Source organism: Pteropus alecto, unplaced genomic scaffold (assembly GCF_000325575.1).
Source record: "Pteropus alecto unplaced genomic scaffold, ASM32557v1 scaffold12, whole genome shotgun sequence".
Lineage (NCBI taxonomy): Eukaryota > Metazoa > Chordata > Mammalia > Chiroptera > Pteropodidae > Pteropus > Pteropus alecto.
In genome coordinates, this window is record NW_006432669.1 from 3,217,454 (window position 1) to 3,241,481 (window position 24,028).

The window sequence follows — 24,028 nt, forward strand, 5'->3', positions numbered from 1 at the left end:
AGTGTGGCCACTTTTCACTTGGAAATTCCACTCAAGAAAAAATCCTAAACAGAACCTATCCTGGACCTCGAGGGCAGATTGGGAAACCGATTCTGCCGGAGTTGGGCTGGTGGGAAGAAAGTCAACGGAAGGAGAACTGGTGAGTCTGACATTAATTAAACCGCGGCAGGGGACAAAACAAGGGAGGATATGGCCCTTCTAACTCGGGGAGACACGTCAGCTTGAGCTCTGGGCTATTTCAGCAGGCAATCTCGCGGGCCCGGGGAGGGGTGGCGGCAACTGAAGACGGGCTCTAGGGCCCAGCGGCCGGGCGCCGGGACGGGGGAGGAGTGTAGGGTTACAGTGACGAGCCCGGACGACCCTTCCCGACCCGCGCGCGGAGCGCGGGCGGCCGAGGGAGCGCGCGGGACGCTCTAGGACCCAGCAGCGGATGTCGGGTTTAAGGCTGGAGGTGAAGCCCTGGCATTTCTCTCCTTCCTGTGTGAATGGGGCTGATTGTCGGGCGCCGCTTCCCTGCGCTGCCCCACGCCATGCTCAGCGTGCTGCCCTGCGGCCGCTTTCCCCAGCTGCGAAACTGAACTAGCCATGATCGCCTCATGTGGAGGGCAAAGTTGCGCCGGGGAACTTGTGAGTCTGCGGTGAAAGGTAACCAGTCCCGGATCGGGGTGCAGGGAGGGCGCCTCGGAGTCTCCCAGATCTCCCACGAAAAGGACCCAGCCGTCTACTGCTCCCTCTCCCCTGCTGCCCGCGGCAGGGGGCCACTCCTCAGGGGCTTGGGGCTGAGATCCACAGGGCTCGGAGAGACTTGGGCAGCAGATTCGGCGCCAGGGGCTGGGAGTGCCCGCCACCGGAATCTTGCTCTCTTACCCAGATATTTTTACCCTTTTGTAAAAAAAAAAAAAAGAGCAACTCCGTTCCCGCGCCACTCAGCAGGCCCCCGGTGAGGGCGGGCCGGGTCACAGAGGCGCGCCTCTCCTTGTCCCGTAGAAGACTGAAAAGTTATGTCCCCGCGCCGGGCCGGGGGCCCCGGGGTGCGGGCGCGCCCCCGATGCGGGGGCTGCTCTTACCCAGATATTTTTACCCTTTTGTAAAAAAAAAAAAAAGAGCAACTCCGTTCCCGCGCCACTCAGCAGGCCCCCGGTGAGGGCGGGCCGGGTCACAGAGGCGCGCCTCTCCTTGTCCCGTAGAAGACTGAAAAGTTATGTCCCCGCGCCGGGCCGGGGGCCCCGGGGTGCGGGCGCGCCCCCGATGCGGGGGCTGTGGACAAAGGCGTGCACGCCCGCCCGCCCGACAGGCTGCAGCGCCCCGGGCCGGACCCTTCCTGCCGGCAGGGGAGTCTCGGCTCCGGCGGGTGGGGGCGACGACGGCTTCGCGCCCCGGACCCCAAGGCTTGGATCGCGTTAGCTGCTACTCCTTTGTTCTCCCTAGACAAGTTTCTTTGACAGAAACCGGGGAGTTACATCTAGCTCTCTCCTGCTTGCTGTTAGCGCTGTCTTTAAAATAATGAAAAAATTAAACTTTAGAAGTAGAACTGTTTTTTTTCTTGGAATGTGACATTTGTGGCAGGAGGGAGAATGGCAAGTCGACCGATGGTAACCGAGCGAAGCTGGGGCCCTGCACTTGGGTAGGGGCCGCCCGTAGTCAGCCGGGTTGGAGGATCAGGCGGTGCAACAGAGGAGCCCCGGCGCGCACCCACCTCGGGGCCTCCGACGCCTGGACTGAGCTCGTGGCGACGATGCCAAGTTTACCCCCTTAGAACCCCAGCCTGAGAATCCCGACTCCCCGGCTGCAGCTCCCGCGCCTTGCCACGCCCTACTCTCTAGTGTCTTGATTGGTGACAGGGAAGACTTTTTCCCTTTGCATTCTAGAAGGTTTTTTTCTTTTTAGGCTTCCGCGTTGGCTTATTGTCTCCAGGTGGCAAATGCTTTGGAAAATGCCGAGCTTGCGTGTGGATCCCCTGGACTGGGGCTTCAGTAGACAGAGGCCCTGAGGGTGCGGCCTCCAGAGGGTTTGCGGTTTGGATCAACATTTTGCGCGCTTGGTCCCTCAAGCTCTCTTGCCATCCTGATACAGTGCGGACACGGTTGCCCATGATCTTCCTAGGCATATTATGAGACTTGAGTTTTTGTACAGCTTCTAAAGCCCTTGGTGGTGGAGGTAGGGTGGAGTGGGGAGGGAGTGGTGAGTAGGGGGTCCCAAGAGCCATTTATGATACCCGGAGATGCTTTTGCTTTTGACTACTCCAAACGATAACGTTACTTGCCATAAGGGAGTAAAAGCAGAATGGAAGGATATTAATAGCTACTATTCCAAAAAATTTCCTTCCTTTTCCGGAAGTGAAAAGTCAGGGCTTGAAATGTTGAACAGTCATGGCTCTCTGCTTCCAAAACTGGCCTGTGGGTCCCTGCCAAACTGAGTAAGATTTCCTGTGGCTGCCCACCACTCCTGGCCCCTGCAGCTCCCTGTGGACTTCAGACCTAGGTAATAGATTAAAGATCTCTCTAGATTGCAAATACTTGAAGAATCTAGACTAATGTAAAATTTATTCCCCATCACATTGCTCTGAGCATTATGGTGCCTCTACTATGACCTCTCTCTGTGGGAAGTATATGAGAACAATACTTAGATACACCTTGAATTGTTTTACAGAGGAGTAAAGGGTTTGAAACCACTGGCCAGAATATAAAGGAGTAGAACATAGAGTAGAAGGCTTTAGAGATGCCTCTAGTCTCCCTGGTGAGATGTGGTGTGGTAGTGGTGTGTTTAGTTTTTGGATGGGTATACTTTTGCTTTGCAAGATATGTTTTTCAAGATAAATAAGGTGAACTCTGCAAAGTGGAGAGAAGGTGCTGTACTTATAAACTCCATTCTCCTTCTCTTCTTTTTAAAATGCTCAGAAGTCTTGGTCTTTTAGGTTCTGTGCAGATGGTGGAGGGTGAAGAATACTAATGTACGGAAGGATATGTAGAGATCAAAGCATTTAAAAATACATCTTTTCATGGAAGCTAATGGAGGACTTTCAGTTTAAATGAGATTTTAAAGTACTGTTGTTAAGAAAAGCACATGAATGCAGAAAAGTAAGTGATTTTATGGGAAGGCATTCTGCTGATTAGACTGAGAGTGTCTGCCCTTGGCCAGTAGTAAGTCTCCAGGCTTCTGTGGTTAAAGCTCTGCTTTCTTTTTTCTCTTTTTCTCTTTTTCTTTCTTTCTTTCTTTCTTTCTTTCTTTCTTTCTTTCTTTCTTTCTTTCTTTCTTTCTTTCTTTCTTTCTTTCTTTCTCTCTTTCTCTCTTTCTTTCTCTCTTTCTTTCTTTCTCTCTTTCTTTCTTTCTTTCTCTCTTTCTTTCTCCCTCTCTCCCTCTCCCTCTTCCTCTGTTTCTCTTTCTCTCTCTCTCTTTCTTCTTTTCTTTTCCTTTTCCTTTTCCCTTTCCCTTTCCCTTTTCTTTTCTTCTTATCATGGTCAGCTGTCTGACCATGTCTACTCCTGTATGGAAAAGTGTGGACCCAGGGCCTGGGGAAAGATGGCTGAACTAATTGAAATTAGATGGCAGTCTGGCTGGTTAGAGTTCTGTTGAAAAGTACAGCCCGTAGGTACCAGTGCTGTGTTTCTTCAGAGGAATTTGTGAAAGTGCTTTTAAAAATGATAAAATACTACAGTAGTCCTCCCTTATTCCCCAGTGGATGCCTGAAACTGGGTAGTACTGAACCCTATATATACTATGTTTTCTCCTATATGTACATATCGATGATAAAGTTTAATATATAAATTAGGCACAGTAAGAGATTAACAAAAATAACTGATAATAAGATAGAACAATGATAACAACATACTATAATGAAAGTTATATGAATAGCTTTGGAGCGTTAAGTAAAATAAGAGTTACTGGAACACAAGCACTGTAGTTCATCTGATAACTGAGCTGGCTACCTAGTGACTAATGGGTAGGTAGGGTATACGCTGTACAGAGAGATGATCCAAGTCCTTGGCGGGATGGAGTGGGATGGTGCGAGATGTTATCACGCTGCTCAGAACAGCGAGAAATTTTAAACTTATAAATTGTTTATTTTTGGAACTTTTCATTTAATATTTTCAGACTGAGGTTGACCTGTGGTAACTGAAACCTCGGAAAGCAAAACCACGGGCTACTGTATGTAATGTAAGACTTTTTAAAGAAAGAATAATGACTATGTAACAAATTGCTAGTGAAAATTATAAAACTCTGAAAGACTTTCCAGGCCAATAAATTAAAAAGAAGTAACTTTGTTAAGACCTGATGGTATTTCCGATAATGGAAAACTCTCCCAAAGTAGCAGTTCCCCTGTCCCTGACCGGTGTGGTTCTCTGCATTTTAAATGCATATGGATGCTCAGGTCAGGAAATTCTCTAGTGTTTTGAGTAATTTTTCTCCTCCTATTTTTTCATCAATTTTGATAGGTTCTTATGTCCCAGAATTCACTAGGCAATAGAATACTTGAAAAGCAAGGGGTAACTTGAAGGTCAAATTAGAGGACATTTGAATTTAAGGTTTGTTAGAAATAGTCTGAGGTTATTGAAGTTTTTGTTTGTTTGCTTAGTGATTATTTTAAAAAATTATTTTGTTTGACGTCGTTTTTGTCTCGGAGAAAGGGCAAACTTTAAATCCTCGCCATTGTACGTAGGTCAGTACACTACTTTTGCTGGCAGGAAGCTATGCCTGGGCTTGTTTGTGTGTTGGCACCATGTTAAGTTTATAACTTGGGAGGCCCCTTGGCCTTAGTTCTTGTGAAACCTTAGAGTATATTCATCCCAGGCACTTAGGACAGGACTCCTGAACTCCCAAAGGGGCTTACACATCAGGCATTGTTTTTCCTTTTATGAGGGGGACGGGGGAATAGCTCCAAGGTGTTAGGAAATAATATCTCTGTTCAGACTCTGGAGAATTGGATTTAACTTTTCAAAAAATAAAGTCATATAATACTGCTGTGTATGTTTAAATCTGTGTTTGGGACCTCACTGGCTAGTAGTGCAGCTATATACGCCTCTTGTTTCGTTTTTAAGTAAAATGCCTATAGTTCACTTGTTTTTCTTTTTAAAACTTTTTATTTTGAAATGATTATAGCTTTATAGGAAGTTGCAAAAACAGTAGAGAGGATCTGTGTACTCTTCACCTAGTTCCCCCCATTCGTAACATCTTATATAACCAATAATACAATAATGGAAGCGGGAAATTGACATTGATTCAATCTGGAACATATTTAGATTTCCCAGTTTTACATGTGTGCTTTTTTCAAGCATGTGTAGATTCCTGTAGCTATCACCATAGTCAGGATACAGAACTAGTCTATCACTTCGAAAACCTCCTTTGTGCCACCCCTTTATAGTCACATTCATCTTCCTCTCCCCTGCCTCATCTCTAAACCAGGATAACCACTGATGTGTTCTCCATCTCTATAATTTTGATAATGTTACATAAATAAAATGTGATTTGTGACCTTTTGAGATTGGCTTTTTCATTCAGCATAATACCCTTGAGGTCCACCCAAGCTATTATTGCATTATCAATAGTTCATTCCTTTTTATTACTGAATACTATTCCATGATATGAACATACCACAGTGTATTGTTTAACCGTTCACCTATTGAAGAACATTCAGGTTGTCTCCAGGTTTTTGGCTCTTAAAATTAGAGAAATGCCCAGGAGTGTGATTTCTGGATTTTGTATGGTGAGTGTATGGTTAGCTTTTTAAAGAAATTGCCAAACTCTGTTTTCCAGAGTGCTTATACTATTTTATATTCCCACTAGCAATATATGAGAGTTCCAGTTTCTCTGCATCCTCACCAGCATTTGTTTATTATTCTAGCTGTTCCAATAAGTGTTCTAGTCTCATTGTGGTTTTAATTTGCATTCCCTAATGGCTACTGATGTTGAATATCTTTTCAAGTGCTTATTTGCCATCTGTATATCCTCTTTGATGAAATATCTGCTTATATCTTTTGCCCATGTTCTAACTGGATAATGATGATTATATATATATTTTTTTACTATTGACCTTTGAGAGTTCTTAAAATGTATTTTAGATACTAATCCTTTGTCAGATGTGTGGCTTCCACTTTTTTTTATTATATTATTTGTCTTTTTATTCTTTTAACAGAATCTTTTGCAGGAAAAAAGTTTTGAATATCGTAAAGTCCAATTTATTGATTTTTTTCCCCCTTTTGATTGTGCTTTTGGTGTCACATCTAAGAATATTTTGTCTAGGCCTATATCCCAAAGATTTTCTCCTCTGATTTCTTCTGAAAGTTTCATAGTTATATGTTTTCTACTCAAATTGCAGTTCACTTTTACCATTTTAAGAATTCGTATGTCTTGCTATCGATCTCAGGTATTTATTATGTGTTTAGTGCTCTGCAAGCTTACAGATGAATCAGGCATAGTTCCTACTCTAAAGAGCTCATTAATTAGTGGGGTCGTGTGTAGACATTTCCATATATTAAGTACCACAGTGGAGACAGTGTGATGAGCACTGAACAGAGAGGGCTCGCTTTGATCCAGGTTGTCAGGGCGGGTTTCCCTGGGCATGTTGCCTGAGCACGATGGGAGTAAAATTAGTTCTTGCCTTTGATCCAGTTTTTGGATACCTTTATTGCCATGACTTCTCCAGTGTGGGTTACCCTGGTTCTTGAGCACATGCTGAAGGAATTAGGGGTAAACTGAATGGTTGACGGATTTTTAAAAAATATCATGTGGCATATTAGCTTAAAAAATGAAAATACTGTACTTAAAACTCAATAACATAGAGTATGAATTAGATTGAATAGATTTAAAGTTTAAATGTGTTGAAATGTAAAAGGAAATAATATTTTGGATTCTTTAGGAGCAAACAGACCTGGTTTGCTTACTGGTCTTGCCTCTTTCTTGCTGTGTAACCTCAGGGAATTTGACTTGCCGAAGCCTTATGGATAAAATAGAGACAATAATAGTTCTTACCTCATGGAGTTGCATGAGGGTGAAATGAAATAATGCATATATAGCACTTAGCACAATGCCGGGCACATTGAAAGCATTCATTCTATAAATGCCCATAATAATAATAATAATAGTTATTATTAAAGTAGCAGAGAGACAAATGGTCTTATAATGTTATGTGTGTTCTCATATATCTCCTTTCTCTGAGAAACTGGAATCTCAGCTCTTACTCATAGAAGCTTACCTTTTCACAATTGGGAATGCTGTATCATATACCAAATACTATTTATTGAATGAAATTAGAAGCTAGGATACTATATTTACTACCTATAAAAATACATTTTTCTCACTTATAAAATAAGATTTTTTGAGTAAAGAACAATTTCCTCTCTGCCCTGACCACGGGAGGTGGCAGGAGGTGTGTCTGCTGTTGTGAGCTAGTCAGAGTTTATGGTGCTTATTCCTGGACATACAGTAAGCCAGGACTGATGTCACCAGGACAAGTCTCAGACTTCTCAACCAGCAGCTCCCTTTCCTTTCTCTTGATGACCAAGTGGTTTCCCAGAGGAGATGGATTCATTTTTAGATGCACAATTCTACATCAGTGGTTCTTAAACATGGGTGAACAGTTGAGCTTGGAGCTCGGAGTGCCTTCCTGACACAGGTTTTGGAGGCACATGGATGTGTAGTTGTAGTAAAGACCAAAGAAGGACTCAGGGCTGGAAAATAGCTTGAGCAGATGCTGGACGGTCAAGAGATTCAGTTTCCTTGTAGTAGAGAAATATAATTACACAATTTTTTTTTCCTGTCAGCTTAGGACAGATGTGATCTGGCCCCCATCTTTTTTTTTCTTTTTTTTTTTTTTTTTTTTTTTTAAGTTCTAGGCCTACTCTGTACACAGTAACCACTAGCCACATGCGGCTATTCATGTTAATTAAAATTAAATAATTAAAAATTCAGGTCGTCTGTCATACTAGCCACAGTTCAAGAACTAAGAGCCAGTTCCATCATCGCAGCAAGTTCCATTAGCTAGTGCTGTTTCAGAGAGATACTAGCCCGTTTGTCTGATGGCAACATCCTTGGGTTTCATATAATGGGACAGGGACACATTTTTGAATAAAATATGTCATTTCTCCCTTGGAAGTCTGGCGTGGACCTGATTGGGAGGAAATACCAAAGGGTGACTGCTCTATCAGCTTGAACCTCATTTTGCCACTTGTTTTTCTGGAGACTCATTTCATTTGGGAGCTGGATCAACAGGGCATCTGAGTTATGCTGGGGTTGGAGCTTACCAGAGTAGCAAGCTGCTATCAAGCAGTATCTACTGTTTCTAGGGGTGTTTGAGGAGCAAACAGAAATGCTAGGGTGGATTTGGCACTAAGAGGTCCTTCTGGAGAGGCTCAGAGGCCAGCCTGGACTCCTCCATTCAGGTCTGTTCCACTATTGAACCAGCCTTTGTCAGGGGGAGGCCAGGGCCTGGCCTTGTTCATCTGGCCCATTTGGGCTTGCTCAGATACCACTCCATACTGCATCATTCTAACTGTCGCCTCCATCGAAAGTGTTCTGTAAACTGTAAAGTTCCTTTCCTTACTTACTCCATGTCCAGTTAGTCACTGGGTCCTTGCAGTTGACTTCCAAAATACTTGCATACTTTCCCTTTCTTTGCATGTCTCTACAACCCAACTCTTTTAAGCACTCACTGCCTATCTCCTGGATTATTATGACAGCCGTATACCAGGTCTTCCCACCTCTCTTCTCTCATACCTCTTCTCATCTCCTCTGTCTTTCCTTTCGCCCTTCTTCCCTCCTTTCCTCCACTCTTCTCAGAACGGGTAGAGCAAGACAAGGATGATAGGTATCTTGTCTTCCAGGCTTTGCTTCCTTACTGTGAGGTGGAGCTTTGCATATACCATGTGGTCCGGTGCCAGGGAGAAAGGAAGATATCTCACATTCAGCTGCTGCTTCTTAGCTCCAAGGGCTGCTCTACATGACGTGACCTAGAATGTGACCCGTTAAGCAGGTCCTTTCCTTGCTAACATGAGCTGTACTCTAAATGGCTCTGAGAACCAAGTTTCTTGTTAGTGAGCCCCCTCTATTTGGGGGATTTGGGGAGAGAAGAGAATATGACATTCTCTGGTAAGGTCCTGTGTCAAGAGAGACTGGTCCATAAGTATCACTACAGCTAGGGCGACTGCTCGTCCTGGTCATGTGGGAAAGGTTGAAGATACAAGGGCAGACAAGATTGCCTTTCTGCAACTTTTTTTTGAGGAATGAGGGAGAAAGAGGGGGGGAAAAAACAGAAAAAGAGACTAGGAAACATGCTTTTTCAGAATTATGGAAACTAGTGGAGGCAGTACCTAAGGGACAGCAGTAAATTCACTGCAGAACACTGTGACACTAATCTAGTTTCTGAAAAGAGAAATGGTCTGGTATTTCTTTATCTAGAAGAGTAAAAGGAAATACCTTCTGAAATGATGATAAGTTTAAATTAAGACACCTGGGAAAGTAATGTAAACAACATCACAAAACCATCTATATAAACCTGGAAGACAGTGGGAGTGTCAGATGATAAGCAGGAGGTTTGTTAAAGGACATAATCCTGTCAGACTTACCTTTTCAGGGCAGTGACTGGTAGATTAAAAATGAGTGTTGGTGGCATGAAAGTGGTGAATAATTACTTTAGCTAACTCTTAGACTTGATCCCATAAAATATTCATCCAAGAAATTAAGAACATAAGGTCTAAAAAGGTTTACTCCAAAATATGGATGATCTTAGTCCTGAGTATAGAGATAAAATTTTCCGAAATTCTGAAATTTCTTACCTTCAACTTTCTCCAGAAATTTAGAGGAAAAAAAACCTGAAGTAAATACAAGTATTTATATTTTAATAGCATTTAAGTAACTAAGAGCACTTTATTAGTTTAGGAATATAAAATGGGTTATGGGTAATTCGGCTTGCTCGTAAATGAACAGATTTCATAGTATTAAATTTAATAGTTTATTTAGGTAACAATCACAAATATTCTATTTTAATTTATTTGAAATGTTTTCAGTTTCTTTTAAGGAGGGTACATGTTGGACATTAGGGAGCATGGCATTTCTTGTTTTTGGACAATATAAATCAGGTAAAAATTCAAATACAGAAACAATCACTGCTCTATAACTATTAGTTGAATGCATAAATCTGGACTATGCAAGTCCTTTGGTGAGAATACAATAAAAGGATACAGTTCTTCTATCTGGCTTGAGAGTCTGTCATATGCCTGGCATTAGACTGACTATACGTGGGGTGTATGTCCTTTGCTCTTATGGAATTTACATTCTAAATGAGATGTAATAAAGGTAAGGTGTTAGAAAACGGACAGCAAATGAACTGGTTTATTCTACTCTGAGACGAGAAGGCCAAGAAATGATTTATAACTACCTTTCAAGTATTCCAACTTCATGGTAAACAGATTAAGAGGAAATGGGTTTAAATTATAGATATCATGACTTCTACAAGTATGGAAGAATTCCCTGCCGGGGAGCTTGGGAGGATATGGAGGGCACAGGTACATCCAAATAATTACACTAAGTGTGGGATTCTCTCATTCTAGAAATCTCTTTAAATTGAGTATCACTTAATGTGGTCCTGTCTTATCGTAGGACATGGGCCTCATGGGCTAGTTGTGATGTGTTCATCTGTAGAGCGTAATGATTAAGATTCCAGAGCTGGAAATGGAGATACATTTCCCACCTATATCACTCACTGGCTTTATAATCTTGGGCAAATTACTTAACCTCTCTGGCAAGTAGTTTCCTCATAATGTTAAATCGGGATAACAGCAACACCTACCTCAAAAGATCATTATAAGGGTTATAAGTATTATGGCAGTAAAAACGTGTAAAGTGCTGAGAACAATATCTGACACACTGGAAGAGTTATGTGTTAGTTCTTATCATTGTTCCAATCACTGGTGCTGTGTAACAAATGGCCTCAAATTCTAGTGGCTTCAAACAACCATTTTGTTATGCTTATAGATTCCGTGGATCTGGACTTTGGGCAGGGCACAGTAGAGATGGCTTGTTTCTGCTCCCCTGTGCCTGGGACTTCAGGTTAGAAGGAGTCTGGATGGTTTGGGATTGGATCATGTGGAGGCTCCTTCATTCCAATGTCTGGCACCAGGGCTGGGATAACTTGAAGGCTAAGTCTGCAGACCAGATAACCTACAAGCGGCCTTTCCATGCAGCATGGCTTCCTCACAGCATTAGGCTAGTCATAATTCTCACATGGTTGTTCAGGGCTCCAGATCTGAGTATTACAGCAAACAAAGTAGAAACTGCATTGCCTTTTATGATCTCATGTTGCAAGTCACAGAGAGTCACTTCTGTCATTCTTTATTGGTCAGTGGACTTAAAAGCCTGCCTTAATTCAAGGATGGTGGTGGTGGTAGCAGTAGAAACCCAAAGAATTTGCAGACATGCATTAAATTGTTACCATGTCATCGTTATTATTGAGATAAAGTATTAAAAATTTAGCGCACAGTAAATCCTCAGCGTGTGGACCACTGAGAGAATGCATTGTCCTAGAGATGAGAGTTTTCCAGTTAAAGGTAAATAGTTTTTATGGCAGTTTTTCTGCAGGATTGATCCCCCTCACCAAACAAACAAACAAACAAACAAAACCAAAAAACAAAAAACACATACCTCTTGCTTTTTGTAACTTTTTCTTGATGGCTCGGGATCATCATTATAAACATCAGTTAATGTGATGTGTTGTTTGAGTTGGTGGTGGGGAAGGAAAGGCATGTAGATAATACAAATATTTCCCGAGAGTGATTAATTTTTTTATATAAACATCACAGTTTTTTTCCCAAGAGGATGTTTTTCTATCCATAGTTAAGATTATAATTCTAAAATAGTAACCGAAGGTACAAAGTGATGATAGAATTAGTGTACCAATTCATTTCTATGCTCTGTGAGCAAGTGGTACTGGGTGATATACTTGAAAGCCCTGTTATGTTGATTACGGTTTCCATTTCTTGAGGATCCTGGGCATTTGGTAGGTAGGAGTCAGTTAGCACCCACAGAATAGTTATCAGCACTGTAAAGCAGTTCAGGTGGTAGAAGATGCTCTGGATTGAGTTCTGAAAAATTCATCTTCTTTTAAAAGAAGGTTCAAATTGGCAGACTCTTTTCTTTGGCCATATTTAGCCTTCTAATGCTGTTAGCTTAATTTGCAACCTTAAAGACCTCCATGTAAATGGAGTACTTACATTTACAGTCCAGTTGATGATTTTGCTCATTAAGAAACAATAGCAGCCTTTTACTTCGGCTCTTTTTCACTAAGAACTGCTCTTAGAGAAATCCACTGAGGATAGCTTAGAACCTTCATGTAAATTCTAACAGCTAAGTTTTCTGAGTCTGATAGGCTGGGTGAATCAGTATTGTATTGATCTGTAAAAATTATCCTGTTCTAAAGCTCTTCTTTTGCTTTTTCTTTATTTCTTTTCTCTTTCTTTTCCTGTCTCTCTCTCTTTTTTTTTTTTTTTAGTCATAATCATATTTTAAATCATAACTTAAAAATCATAGTCCTTGGCTTGTGATACATTGTCATTTTTCGTATCTGGAGAAAGTGACAACCAGTCTGAGAACTGAAAATGGGCAGGAATGGTGCAGGTCTTAGACCCAAAGAATTCCGTTCGTTGAAAAGGAGCACAGCAGCTCTGAGGAACTGCAGGAAGCTGGAATGGCTGGAACTGCTACTGACGTGCCTGGCAAGAAACTGATCAGATTCGGAACTTATCAGTTTCTCCCAGATGAGAGGGAAAAAACCACCAGGTGTCAGGGCAAGAGCATGATTGCATGTCTCCATTCACTTTTCAGTTTTCTCTTTAAGTGAGTTGTACAATCTGGGAAGAACAGTGGACAATTAGTGCTAATTACGCATCATTGTTTGCAAAATCTGCCTTATTTATGTAGAAAAAAGGACTTAGGAATATGTACTCTGTTTGCTCTTTCAGTTTAAGAAGTTAAAAACCCTAGACACTTAATTTTGTTTGTCAACTGTAAATCTCCATTAAACAAAACTTAAAGCTCATCAATACAGCAGATTTGAACTGATGACACTGATAATCTTCATGCTGATTTGGACCTGAGGTTTAGTCTCCAGAGATGTTATATTATGTTCTGATCACATTGATTCAGACATTTTTCTCCCCAGAGAATTATTGCAAATCAGTCTTGAAACCCTTGATTTAGTCATCAGTTGCACTAGATATTAGAAAAAATATTCTGATGGCGTCTTCTTGTCAACTGATATGCTATACACCTTGAACCGAGGTCCACCATTTTTATTCTTTTATTTTTCATCTTATTGGCCAAGCTGTTGTTATAAGACTCACTTTTTGGGGGATGAAAATCATCTTTAAATCCCCACATATATTATGATCTAAAGGACTAGGCTTTCTCCCACTTTTGGTAGGAAAGGGTAAGTTTTTTTCTCTGGTGTCAGCGAAAGGGATAGATTCACTACAGCAGATGCAGAGTAGATTGAGAGTTCACACCTTGACCTCCATCCTGTTATTTCACAGATGGAATGAAAGTTATGGAACAAAAGTGCCAAGGAGAGGAGAGGTTTGGTTTTGTTTTTTTTTTCTTATTTATAGTGCTTAGTGTGGAGTAACTAAGTAACTACCAGTAACAACCCTATTGTCCTTTTGTCTGAAGGATCCTCCTTGGTAGCCGAGAGTATTCAGATGAAGAGTCCTGATTCCTTCTCTGGGCTCCGCCTAGCCTTTGACCTGCGTGCCAAGTTGGCCAGACAAGTTAGGTGTTTTGAAGAGCCTTTGAATAATGCCATGTATTCTTTTATTTTGGTTTTGTGATGGCGGGACCACAACATTAAGCTTATTTTCAAAGAAAGACGTTCTCCATTTCAAATTCTTGGAAAATAGAAAATGTAATTTTAGTCTAATTTGTCAGTCGGCTGAACAGTCTGACCTGAAAAGCTCTACAAACCTTCATCTCTGATCTGCTTGAGCATCTTGCTGCTGCTTTTTAAAAGCTCACTGATTTGATCCTCTTTTGAAAGTGAATTTTACAGCAGTGATTCCTCTTTCATTTCCGCCTTATCATAAAAAGAAGCTAGGATTTACTGAGCACTTATTATGTGCTAGAACATTATTTATAGCTCTTCCTATTGTCCCATTTAATTTTCTTAAAAACCTTACATAGTAGGTGCTATTATTGCCCTCATTTATTGAGAAGATAAAGACACCAAAAAGTTAACTCATTTGCTCAAGTTCAAGTAGTTCATAAATGTTAGAGCCTGGATTCTAACGTTTTGCCATAACAAAACAAAAAGCATGGCACATCTTTTCTTTCCATTTAGCAGACATTTTCTCCTCTATCTCTTTTATTCTTTTAAATCTTTCTAATATTCCAGTCTTTTAACTTGACAGTATCATTCTCTTTTCAGTCATCATGTCTTAACATCCTTCCCCTTTGTCCAAGGATTGCTTGAATTTCTGCTGGGCAAGTTATTACAATTTCTTTTCTCCCCAACTCTTAAAAGTAATCTCTTGGAGTCTTTTTGCTAGTGAAATATCATTGTGGATTTGTATTCCTTTTTATAAAAATTCCTCAAGGGCAAGAAGATGCATTTATGCACAGGTGTTTTCTGAAGGGGCTGCTATCTTTTTTCATACACATTTGCTTTAATCGAGAGGGTTCATTCATCTGACAAATAGTGTTCAAGCAATGCTTTACATCAAAGGGCCTGTGTGTGCCTTCTTCAGGTTTCACCAACTTCCCGGGGCTGTGGGCATCTTCCTTTGCCTGGGCAGGGAGGTAACTCATGCTCAGTTATAACTGGTTTGCAGCCAGTTTCATCTTAAAGTTCTTAAGTGTCCTATCTTTTGGTACCTTCCCCATAAAAGAGGTTGTGTAACAAAGAGCAGTGTTTCTCAGAGTATGGTCTGTGGAGCCCTGGGGTTTCTGACCCCAAAACGATCTTCATATAATACTAAGACACATGTACCTTTTTCACTCTATAGACATTTGTACTGATGGTGCAAAACCAATGGTGGGTAAAATAGGTGGTGCCTTCGCGTTGAATGAAAGCAGTGACATCCGACTGGTAGTCAGTCCATTCCTCCCCGGCACACAATGTGAAAATGTTTCACTTAAGAATGTTCTTGTTGAAGCAGTATGAATAATTTCATTAAATCTCAAACCTTAAGTATGTCTTTTGAATGTCTCGTGTAACAAAATGGTAAGCACACACGAAGTGCTTCTACTGCAAACAGAGGAAGAGCATTTGTGTGACTGAGTTGTGTGCCAGTTGATTTTCCTCCAGAAAATTTTATTTTGCAGCATGTTTCCTGCTATTCTCTCACTCAGCATCGTGGCTGATTATAAATTAGCGGTTCTCACACCGGAGTTTGTAGCGAACTCCATGAAACTCTAAGTGAAATTAGTGTTGTGCGTTTTTCTAGACCTAGGGAGAAGCTCTGTAGCTCCTGATATTCTTTTAAAGGGATAGCCATGGTCCAAAAATATCAGGCCAAAGAGAAAAAAGAGGTAAGCATAGCCCCCACGTGCAGTTCTAGATCCAGTGTGTGCGTTCTGCCAAGATGGAAACCAACACCGGTATCCCTGTTTGCCACCTTACGTGACCTTGAGCCTGCCTGTGTCACTGCATTTGTACACCGTTGGGCAATTGTCTGCTTTAGACGTCTGTTTCCCTCGCTAGTCTGTCAGATTTGGGTCCCCATACCAAGCACCATCTGGCCTGTGGCAGATGCTCAATGTCATACATCCTTGCGGGATGAATGAATGAATGGATTAGAGAGTAATTCTGCATTTTGCTGCTGATCAAATTCACAGACCCATGACCCTTTGTAACTCATAGGAATGATAAGAAACCCAAATACGATCACAAATGTATAGGTGTTTAAAAATATCACTGAAATTCTGTGGAATGCTTTGGAATAGTCAAAATTGAGTTTGCGTCTCAACCTTACAGCTGTGAGCTGTGTGACCCAGAGCATGCCATTCCTGTTTTGTTTAAAAAGGAGATAATGAAACCTAATTCTCAGAGATAGGAGGATTACCTGACATAATGTTTGTATCATGTCTCATTCATGATGTTAGTTTCTATGCCTTCCTTCCCTCCCTAGAATTTGGTAGCTGCTTATATGACTCTGTGGGGTACTTGGCCATGTAAGTTTTGAGTTTCACATCTAGCAAGCACTTATCATATATACTAGGCAGTTCCATGGGCTTTTTTTTTCTTATGTTCAATTAGAAGTACTTTTTTGGTATAATTGCTTTGTTTTTACATTTTTATAACAGTATTTTAGATATAATGAGAATAGCCATATTTTCTTATTATTCATTCAGATTAGCAATTATAAAATTAGGGCACACAAACTATTGACTTCGAATCTGAATTTATTAAAAAGTAACAAATATACACAAAGGATTCTTCATGTTATCACAGGAGTCAATGAAGGTTGGTTAGTTTTTGAAAAAGTTATCCCTTTTATTTATTCATCATTATTTGGAATCATCAGATCCAACACATTTTGGCTTGGAATGTGATTGATTTACAAAATTACAGTTTACCATAACTCTTTAGGAGTGTATATGTTGTATTAAAGCTTATATGGCAGAGAAGTGCAAGCCTCCCAAACCTGACTCTGTGAAGTATGGGCAAAAAAAAAAATCATTTCTGGTCCACACTTGTGGAGATCCCGATGTTACAGGTGTAATGTGGAGGCTTGGAAGTGACGTTTTTAACATGTTCCACAAGTGACTGACACACCACAGGTTTGGATTTGTTGTTAAAGTGGAGACAACATATGAAAATAAGATGCAGCCAAATGGAAGGAATGAGGAAGGAAGGGTGGCTTCACCAATTGCCTTGATGTTCTGGTGATTGACAGGGAGTGTGCTATTATTACTCTAAGCTTTTATAAGAAATGACACAAATAAAATAGTTCTGGCTCATTCTCTGCCTCATACATGCAGGGAAGGAAACTTTTCCAGTTCCTTTCTCCATTATCCACAAACAAGAACATTTCATTAAAACTCTCCTAATATTAATATAAGAAATTAGGCAGGAAAAGAGGATTTAGGATTAATTGTACATTATTAAGAAATCTTTGGAAGGCGGAATGGCATAGTAAAAAGAGCCTTCTTGCTGGAGGGGCTGTGTTGCTGGCTAGTTACGTGACTCTGGGCATCGCTTATCCCGATCTGCAAAATGGGAATAGGGTGGTGATAATTACAATAATTTTTATATCATCCCTGCATTTAATAAATGGCCTTCAATAAATGGTAGCTCTTACCATTATTGATTATACTCTTATTACTAAAGAGATGTTAATTTATTGGGGAATATTGGTTGCTTTAAATTATGTGGTTCATTTATGACCCAATGTTGACTTATGAGGTATGTGAGTGGGATGAGAAGAAATGTACTTATCTCTCAACAGTCTCAGTCTCTGTGAGACACTGCTGCCTGATAGACATCTTGCTGTCACTCAGCTGCAATAATGTACACTAATAGGATCTGGAAAGCTGTAGGAATCAGGTGGCAGGCCAGAAGTGCATGAACTGCTTCTCTCCTCAGTGTGTAAGAGAGAGGGAGCTTTGCCGAGCATAATTATGCATTTATGTTGTCATTTTATGTCTTGGAGTTTATTTTAAGGCTTTTCATTGTGTTGGTTCAAAAAATATTAAGTACTTACTGTCTGCATACAGTGATAGAAACCTGTTTAAGAGACGGAGCTTGCACACTAATAATATTTTTCTTTCTCCATGGGAACATAATGTGTGCCAGGGCCACTCAAAAGAATAGCTTTGTGGTCCTGAGATAGGTATAAACAAATAGGATATGTTTAAAGATTATTTAAATTTTCGGTAATATAGGGTTTATTTATTAAAACTTATCTGAATGAATAACTTCTAGAGATCTACTATACAGAATAGTACTTGTAGCTAATAATACTTTATACTTAAAATTTTCTAGGAGGGTAGATCTTATGTTAAGTGTTCTTACTACATGCACAAAAAAATAATAAACAGAGTGGGAGGAAGTTTTGAGAGGTGGTGGGTATGTCTATGGTCTTGATGGTGGAGAAGGTCTTGATGAATTCATGGATTAATATTTATTCCCCAGACTCAACGAGTTGTATACATTAAATATGTACAACTTTTTACATGTCAATCATACCACAATGAAGTGGTTTAAAAAACTTATCTGAGGGAAAGACTCTCTGGAGTCTAGGTACTTTAAGTTTTAGATAAGTTAAGTACCAAATATATCAACGTGAAACATGAATTTTGATATGTACCATTTGAGTCAAGGTATTTATGTAACCTTCGGATTTTTATGTTAAAATTCAAATTAAAAAAAAAAAATACCTTTTTAAAGGGAGAGCTCTTTTGTTATAGGTACTCTCATTGTGTACTCCCTGTGACTGGAGCGATTCCATTTTGTTATGGTGAGAGAGTGCCTATCCTGAGAGGTCCCCAGGCTCTGCTCCTGCTCCCAGACCTGTGGAAGAAACAGGAGCCAGGGGCTGCACTGAGGGCACAGCCGCAGGGCCCAGGGCCGCCTGCCAGGGTTGGGTGGGATGAAAGAGCACCTTTCTCTAAATGCGAGTTTGTGTTCAAGCTACAAAAGCCCTGTGATGTTTATTGTTACTTCTAACATCATGTACAAAGCCCCTGCAGGAACTGGATCATAGTACATTTGTAATTAACCTCTTTTAGCACTAGATGGCTTTCTCTCTTTTTTTTTCCCCCCTAGTAGCTTTTGAAAGAGACAAACTCTTACATCCTTCTCACTTTTGATTTAAGCTCTGTAGAATTAAGAATGTTTATAACTGGTATTTAAAAATGTATCTTAATTCTGCAAATATATATTTATTGAGTGCTCATTGTGTGCTAGAGATTACTAGGTACTGTGAACCTATGCAGATGATTCATTATTCAATAAATATGTGTTGAGTACTTATTATGATCATATTTCTGCTAGAAACTGGAGCTACAAAAGTGAATAAGACATGGTGCCTGCTGTTAATCAACGTACGAGTTAATGGGAAGAAAAAGAACTAAATATAGAGGCAATTTAATATATTGTAGCATGAGTACGTGTGGAATGAGATAGGAGCACCGATGGGTGGCATATAAAAAGCGGGGTGGCATATAGAGAGGAAGAAGGGGTAGATGACTTTCTGGAGGAGGTGACACTAGAGTGGAACTTGAAAAGATGTGTGAAGAGTTGACGTGTGTTTTAACATCTAGTGTGTCCTAGAGTGAGAGTTACCTTGACTCATGGAGAACCTTTGGGGCAGCTGCAAGTATTTCTCTAGGGTGTGTGCAAAGGCAATAGATACGAGTTACTATAATTCAAGGCAGGTTATGCTAAATCATGTAGCACTTGATACAAACAATGCTGTGTTCTTAGAATGGGGGTCAATTAATTTTTTTAAATGTCTCTATATCTGTCAGAAGTTCTTGATTATAAGCAGCACAAAGTGACTTTGGTTAATATAAGCAAAAAAGGAATTTGTTGGAAGTGTATTGGGCAGCTCACACATTACTGGGAAGGCTCAGAAAATGGACTTGAACCTAGGTGATGCTATACTGGGAATGCATTTGGAGGTATGCTACTTGTATCATGAGGGTAGGGCCACCATGGACACCACTGCTGCTCCTGGACTGCTGGTGGTAGTGTCACCTCAAATAACTTATCAGGACCCTTTGTCTTTGTGTCATTTCTTCAAGATTAAAGTCTTTGGTTAGAATATCCAGTTGATTGAGCTTAGGTTGTCTTGACTAAGAGAACAGGGAGGGATCATTTTGGTTTCTGTAATGGGAGATAGAGCCTTCCCCCAAGGCTTGCACGATGAGTGCAGGGTTTCTATTATGCTGAAAATATTTAGTTAGAGGCAATTGACTATCAGGAATATAGTAGGTAGTAGTTGGAAGATGAACCACCTAATTTCTAAATTATTTTCCAATTCTGTAGTGTCATGAAAATTGCTTTTAAAAAACTCCCTTAAATTTGGGGTCTGTAGATGTAGCTTCATCCTCCTCCTTACCCATACTCAAGCTATGCTGAACTCTTCATTCCTTCAAGAGCGGAAGCACTCAGTCCCTTTGCTTCTCCTTTACCAGGCTGGACTTAACTTTTTTTCGTTAGTACCCTCCCCTCATCCTACAGCAGATTAACATACATCCTCCTCGTTTTTTTCCAGCTCAGCTCACATGTCTTTTTTCTTGTCATTTCAGCTCTGTATCACATCCCTCAATCAGCAAACACCAAAGCATGGTGTCCATTTAATAGAGCACTAATTCTACATTGAAATGTGAGTGCATGTTGGTCTTTAGAACCAAATCATAACATCCGAAGGCTAAGGATAGTCTCACTTATTTCTTTGTGATTATAGCTCCTTGCACAGTGCCCCGTTGAACTCAGTTGTTACTTTAAAGGTTAAGCATACATTCTGAATTTTCGTTCACACTAGTAATATCTCAGAGATATTTCTAAATGAACGTTACAAAGTCGAACTTCACGTAACTTTAGATAAAGCTATTCACCACAAGACGTTCAGAGAGCCAGTGTTCCACTTTGAGAGAGTCTAGATTAAATAGGTATGTGTGTCATTTATTTTACTTGTTTTCTATACGAGATGGATTGGTCCTGGTATTAGAATTCAAGTTTGGTGCCCAGGAAGACGATACTGTGTAGGGTTTGAGAATCTTGGAAACCTTCTCCTGTCGCACTTCTCACCATCCCCATCTGGGATTTCAAGTATTGGTTCCTTGGGGAAAGATTGAAAAAGCACATTCCAGTGTGTGCTCTCAGTTTAGTGGTGGAGCTTCCTGTTTCCTTTTTAAAAAGGTATGTGTTGTATGCAGGTGTTCATAAATGAAGCTGCCAAAACTGCTCTATACTTCACTCAGGTGCTAGTCATGGATTCTCCAAGCCCCGTCTAAGCCTTGCTTCTAGGGCATCTGTCTTTCTAAGCAGAATATTCCACGACCGGGAGAAACCTGCTGGAATCAGAAGGCTTGGGTGCTTACATTTAACTTTGAGGTTGTTGGCACACTCGGCAAATTCCTCAGCTCTTTGAAAGGGAAGGTAGAAGCCATTTGTTGCTATGGTTGAGATCTGTTACAAAGTTATAGGAGGTTATTCTAATCTAGACGGTGAAATTGTTTTTAAATGCATTAGGAGGTTTTGGATTACATGGAGCCAGCAGAAGTTTGTGCACTTTGGCAAAATAACACCTGGGGGCTGCTTTGCAGTTAGTGGAGTCTTTGAGGAATGGGCCTCTGGCTTGCAGACCTCAGAGTACCACTGTCACCTGCAAAGAGAAGAGCAAGTGCTCCCTCATCTTAGGAAACTGAAAGGTACAAGGAATCAGAGACTGGCTTTGGAGAGGTCTTTGACCTTTTCATTAAACTTACTTGGTAGTGAGATCATCCCAGAGGACAGGGCCATATTATCCATCAGTCAGTCAGCAAGTAGTAAGAGGGCATATGTCATATATACTGCTTGCAGAAAGTAGCAAGTGCATGAATGGCGCCTGTCTTCAGGCTTTTCCAGGGCAGTAGCACCAGCCCACATGAAATGACTATTGCAAAATACTAAGCAGTTGATGGTTAAGTGCTAAGTTGTGTGCTTCATAGCATCATTGCTGTGGCAGTTGAGGGAAGGAAGGCCAGTTTAGGGGGTAGGTGTTCTAGGGGATATACTATTGAGCTAAATTTACTAGAATGAACTTTATAGTAGTATGGAGGAGACTGTGAAGCTAGAGGATGGTCTTCTTAGCCGGAGTTTGGAGAATGAGGGTAACGTGTTCCCGGATGCCGAAGGGACCAGTGAGACTGATGACAGCTAAAGGAGGGAACTGATTATAGACAGCCTTAAAAACCAAACCAAATTTATACTTGAAGCTATAGCCCAAACGGTTGTATGCAGGCGAGTGGCGTGCTGGAAGTGGAATCGAAGGACAGGTGTTTCCCAGCTGTGTGACACATGTTGCATGATAGTGGGGTGGCAGTCTGAATGTCCTCCAGTGTTTACACCTACAGGAGACTTCTGAGCCTGTTACATTGGCCTATCTACAGATTCAGGATCTGATCATAAGGAAATAACTAGTTATGGTGGAGGTGAAGCGGATGAGCAGGTCACTACAGCTCTTGTGTCTCTTGCCTCCTCAGAAAACTCACTTCATTTGCCTTAATTCATTTCTCCAGTAACAATGAGGCCCTTTGTTATTTCTACTATTGAGTAAGAAGAAAAATGTCTGTTCAGGGTCACATTACCTAAAAGCCTCTGGACAGTTAAAGAAAGTAACAGCATAAAACCATAATGGGAAGGAAGTTTTTAGTGCTTTAGAAGCGAGCCAAAAGCAGTCATGCTCATAGAGAGAGAAGCAAAGGATTCTTCTTGTTGACAAATGACATGCAGATTTTGTAAAAGGAACCATTCTTGATGAAATAGTCGTAGTCAATATAAGGCAGAAATGTTGAATCCTGAACCGGAATTTCAGAATTTCACCCTTTGTTGAGTGCAGCACACACGGAGCTCCAGCTTTCCTTCAGGTCTGGAGCCCTAGGAACCGTACTTGCCCCTCCCCAAAGGGCAGCCCCACAGAGAGCGGGCTCCTTTATGCTGACCTTAACCTTGTTTTCTATTGCTTTTGCCACTCTCCCCATGCACACTAAACCTGTGCGAGTGATAGTTCTGAGACGAGGTACTGGTTTGAAAGAAGCAGGTGATGGCAAGTTAATAAGTCCAGAGGACCTTATATGGGAAGAGTCTTTATGAAGCCTCCAGAGGCAATGACATGATGCATTATTACACACTGCTGAGCCAGCAGGAGCTTTGAGTGGTGATGGACTCCACTAAAATTCAGCACTGTCCCTGTTACTCAACCCCTGGGCTGGAGCCAGGCCCTCAGGGGCAGCAGGTTGGGAGCAGTATCCTGAGACTCCAGTGGTTTCTCCCCGCTCTTGCTCCCGGGTGTGGAGAACTGCTAAAAAGAGAATAACATCCCCACTTGTCAAGTGTTTACTTCCAGTTTCTCATTTCAGATACTCTCGACCCTGTTGGTTAGATCAGGTATCTTGCATTTCTCATAAGAAAATAGACCGAAATTGTCCTATCGGAGTTCCTAGTAAATATTCTGAGCTAGAATAGGAGAGAGTGGGTTATATGCATGTGGGATTAGGGACAAGGCCTCTCTCATTTTTGCCGTAGAGCCCAAGAATCTGACGCAGACCCTGGGATACACATTATTGTCATTTTTACCTTGACTTACAAGTGAAGAGGCTAGAAGTAACAGTTCTTTTAGGGCATGCCGGTGCTGGATTAGCTCAGTTGGTTGTCTCTTGGGTTAGTAGAGCGGATGATCCATGGGCCTGTCTGTCTGCAGGGTCCGTTCTGCTTACCTCCTCGGCTTGTCTTTCCTCAGCAGCGAGGAGAGTGGGGGTGGCAGTGGGGAGTAACTCGGTGTATATGCGGGCCACCAAGTGCATGCAAGAAGAGTCTTAAATGATTGTCGTTATGTAGTTGGGCATCCTGTCTGTCTGTCTGCATGGGTGTGCAAAGGCGTGTGTGTGTGTGTGTGTGTGTGTGTGTGTGTTGCATTTGTTCTTCCATAACATTGAAATCTGTAGGAAAAATGTTGAGAGGAAGCATATCGTTGGTGTCCTCTGTGCTCAGGTCCCCTTCAAGGACCGTTCTCTGTGTATAGTGTTCTGTGGCCTGCAGCCCTCAAACCTGCTCTCACTTGGCTGGCCATTGCATAAAGTGTGGAAAAGCAATTTATATTAGTGTAATTTGTACCAGTGTGGTGACTAGCAATGGCTTAGTGCCAGGGTTCTTAATGGGGCTCCTTATTGCAAGCGTTTAACTATACGCACACACGGCCATACACTCCTTTCTATGTGTATGCACATACATATGCATCCTTGGTTAGGCTTCAGTTTTGTGAACAGTTTGCTAAGTTTTCACTTAAAATTCTTAGTTATGTGACTAGATAGTGTCACCCAAAGTTGTAATATGCTGGCACAT

At 41.2% G+C, this 24,028-nt stretch overlaps 1 protein-coding gene across 2 annotated transcripts in view; it reads left to right on the forward strand.

Moving 5' to 3' along the window:
* The first annotated feature begins 324 nt into the window (after positions 1-324).
* The window catches only part of AMOTL1 (angiomotin like 1), a 92,707-nt gene continuing 69,003 nt past the window's right edge, over positions 325-24,028 (forward strand). Inside the window, exon 1 of one of the 2 annotated variants that reach the window (XM_025043736.1) lies at positions 325-645. In XM_025043736.1, coding sequence (XP_024899504.1) covers positions 597-645 — 49 coding nt within the window. In that variant the 5' untranslated portion in view covers positions 325-596. The remainder of the gene's footprint in view (positions 646-24,028) is intronic. The other variant, XM_006907484.3, reaches the window with a different exon arrangement.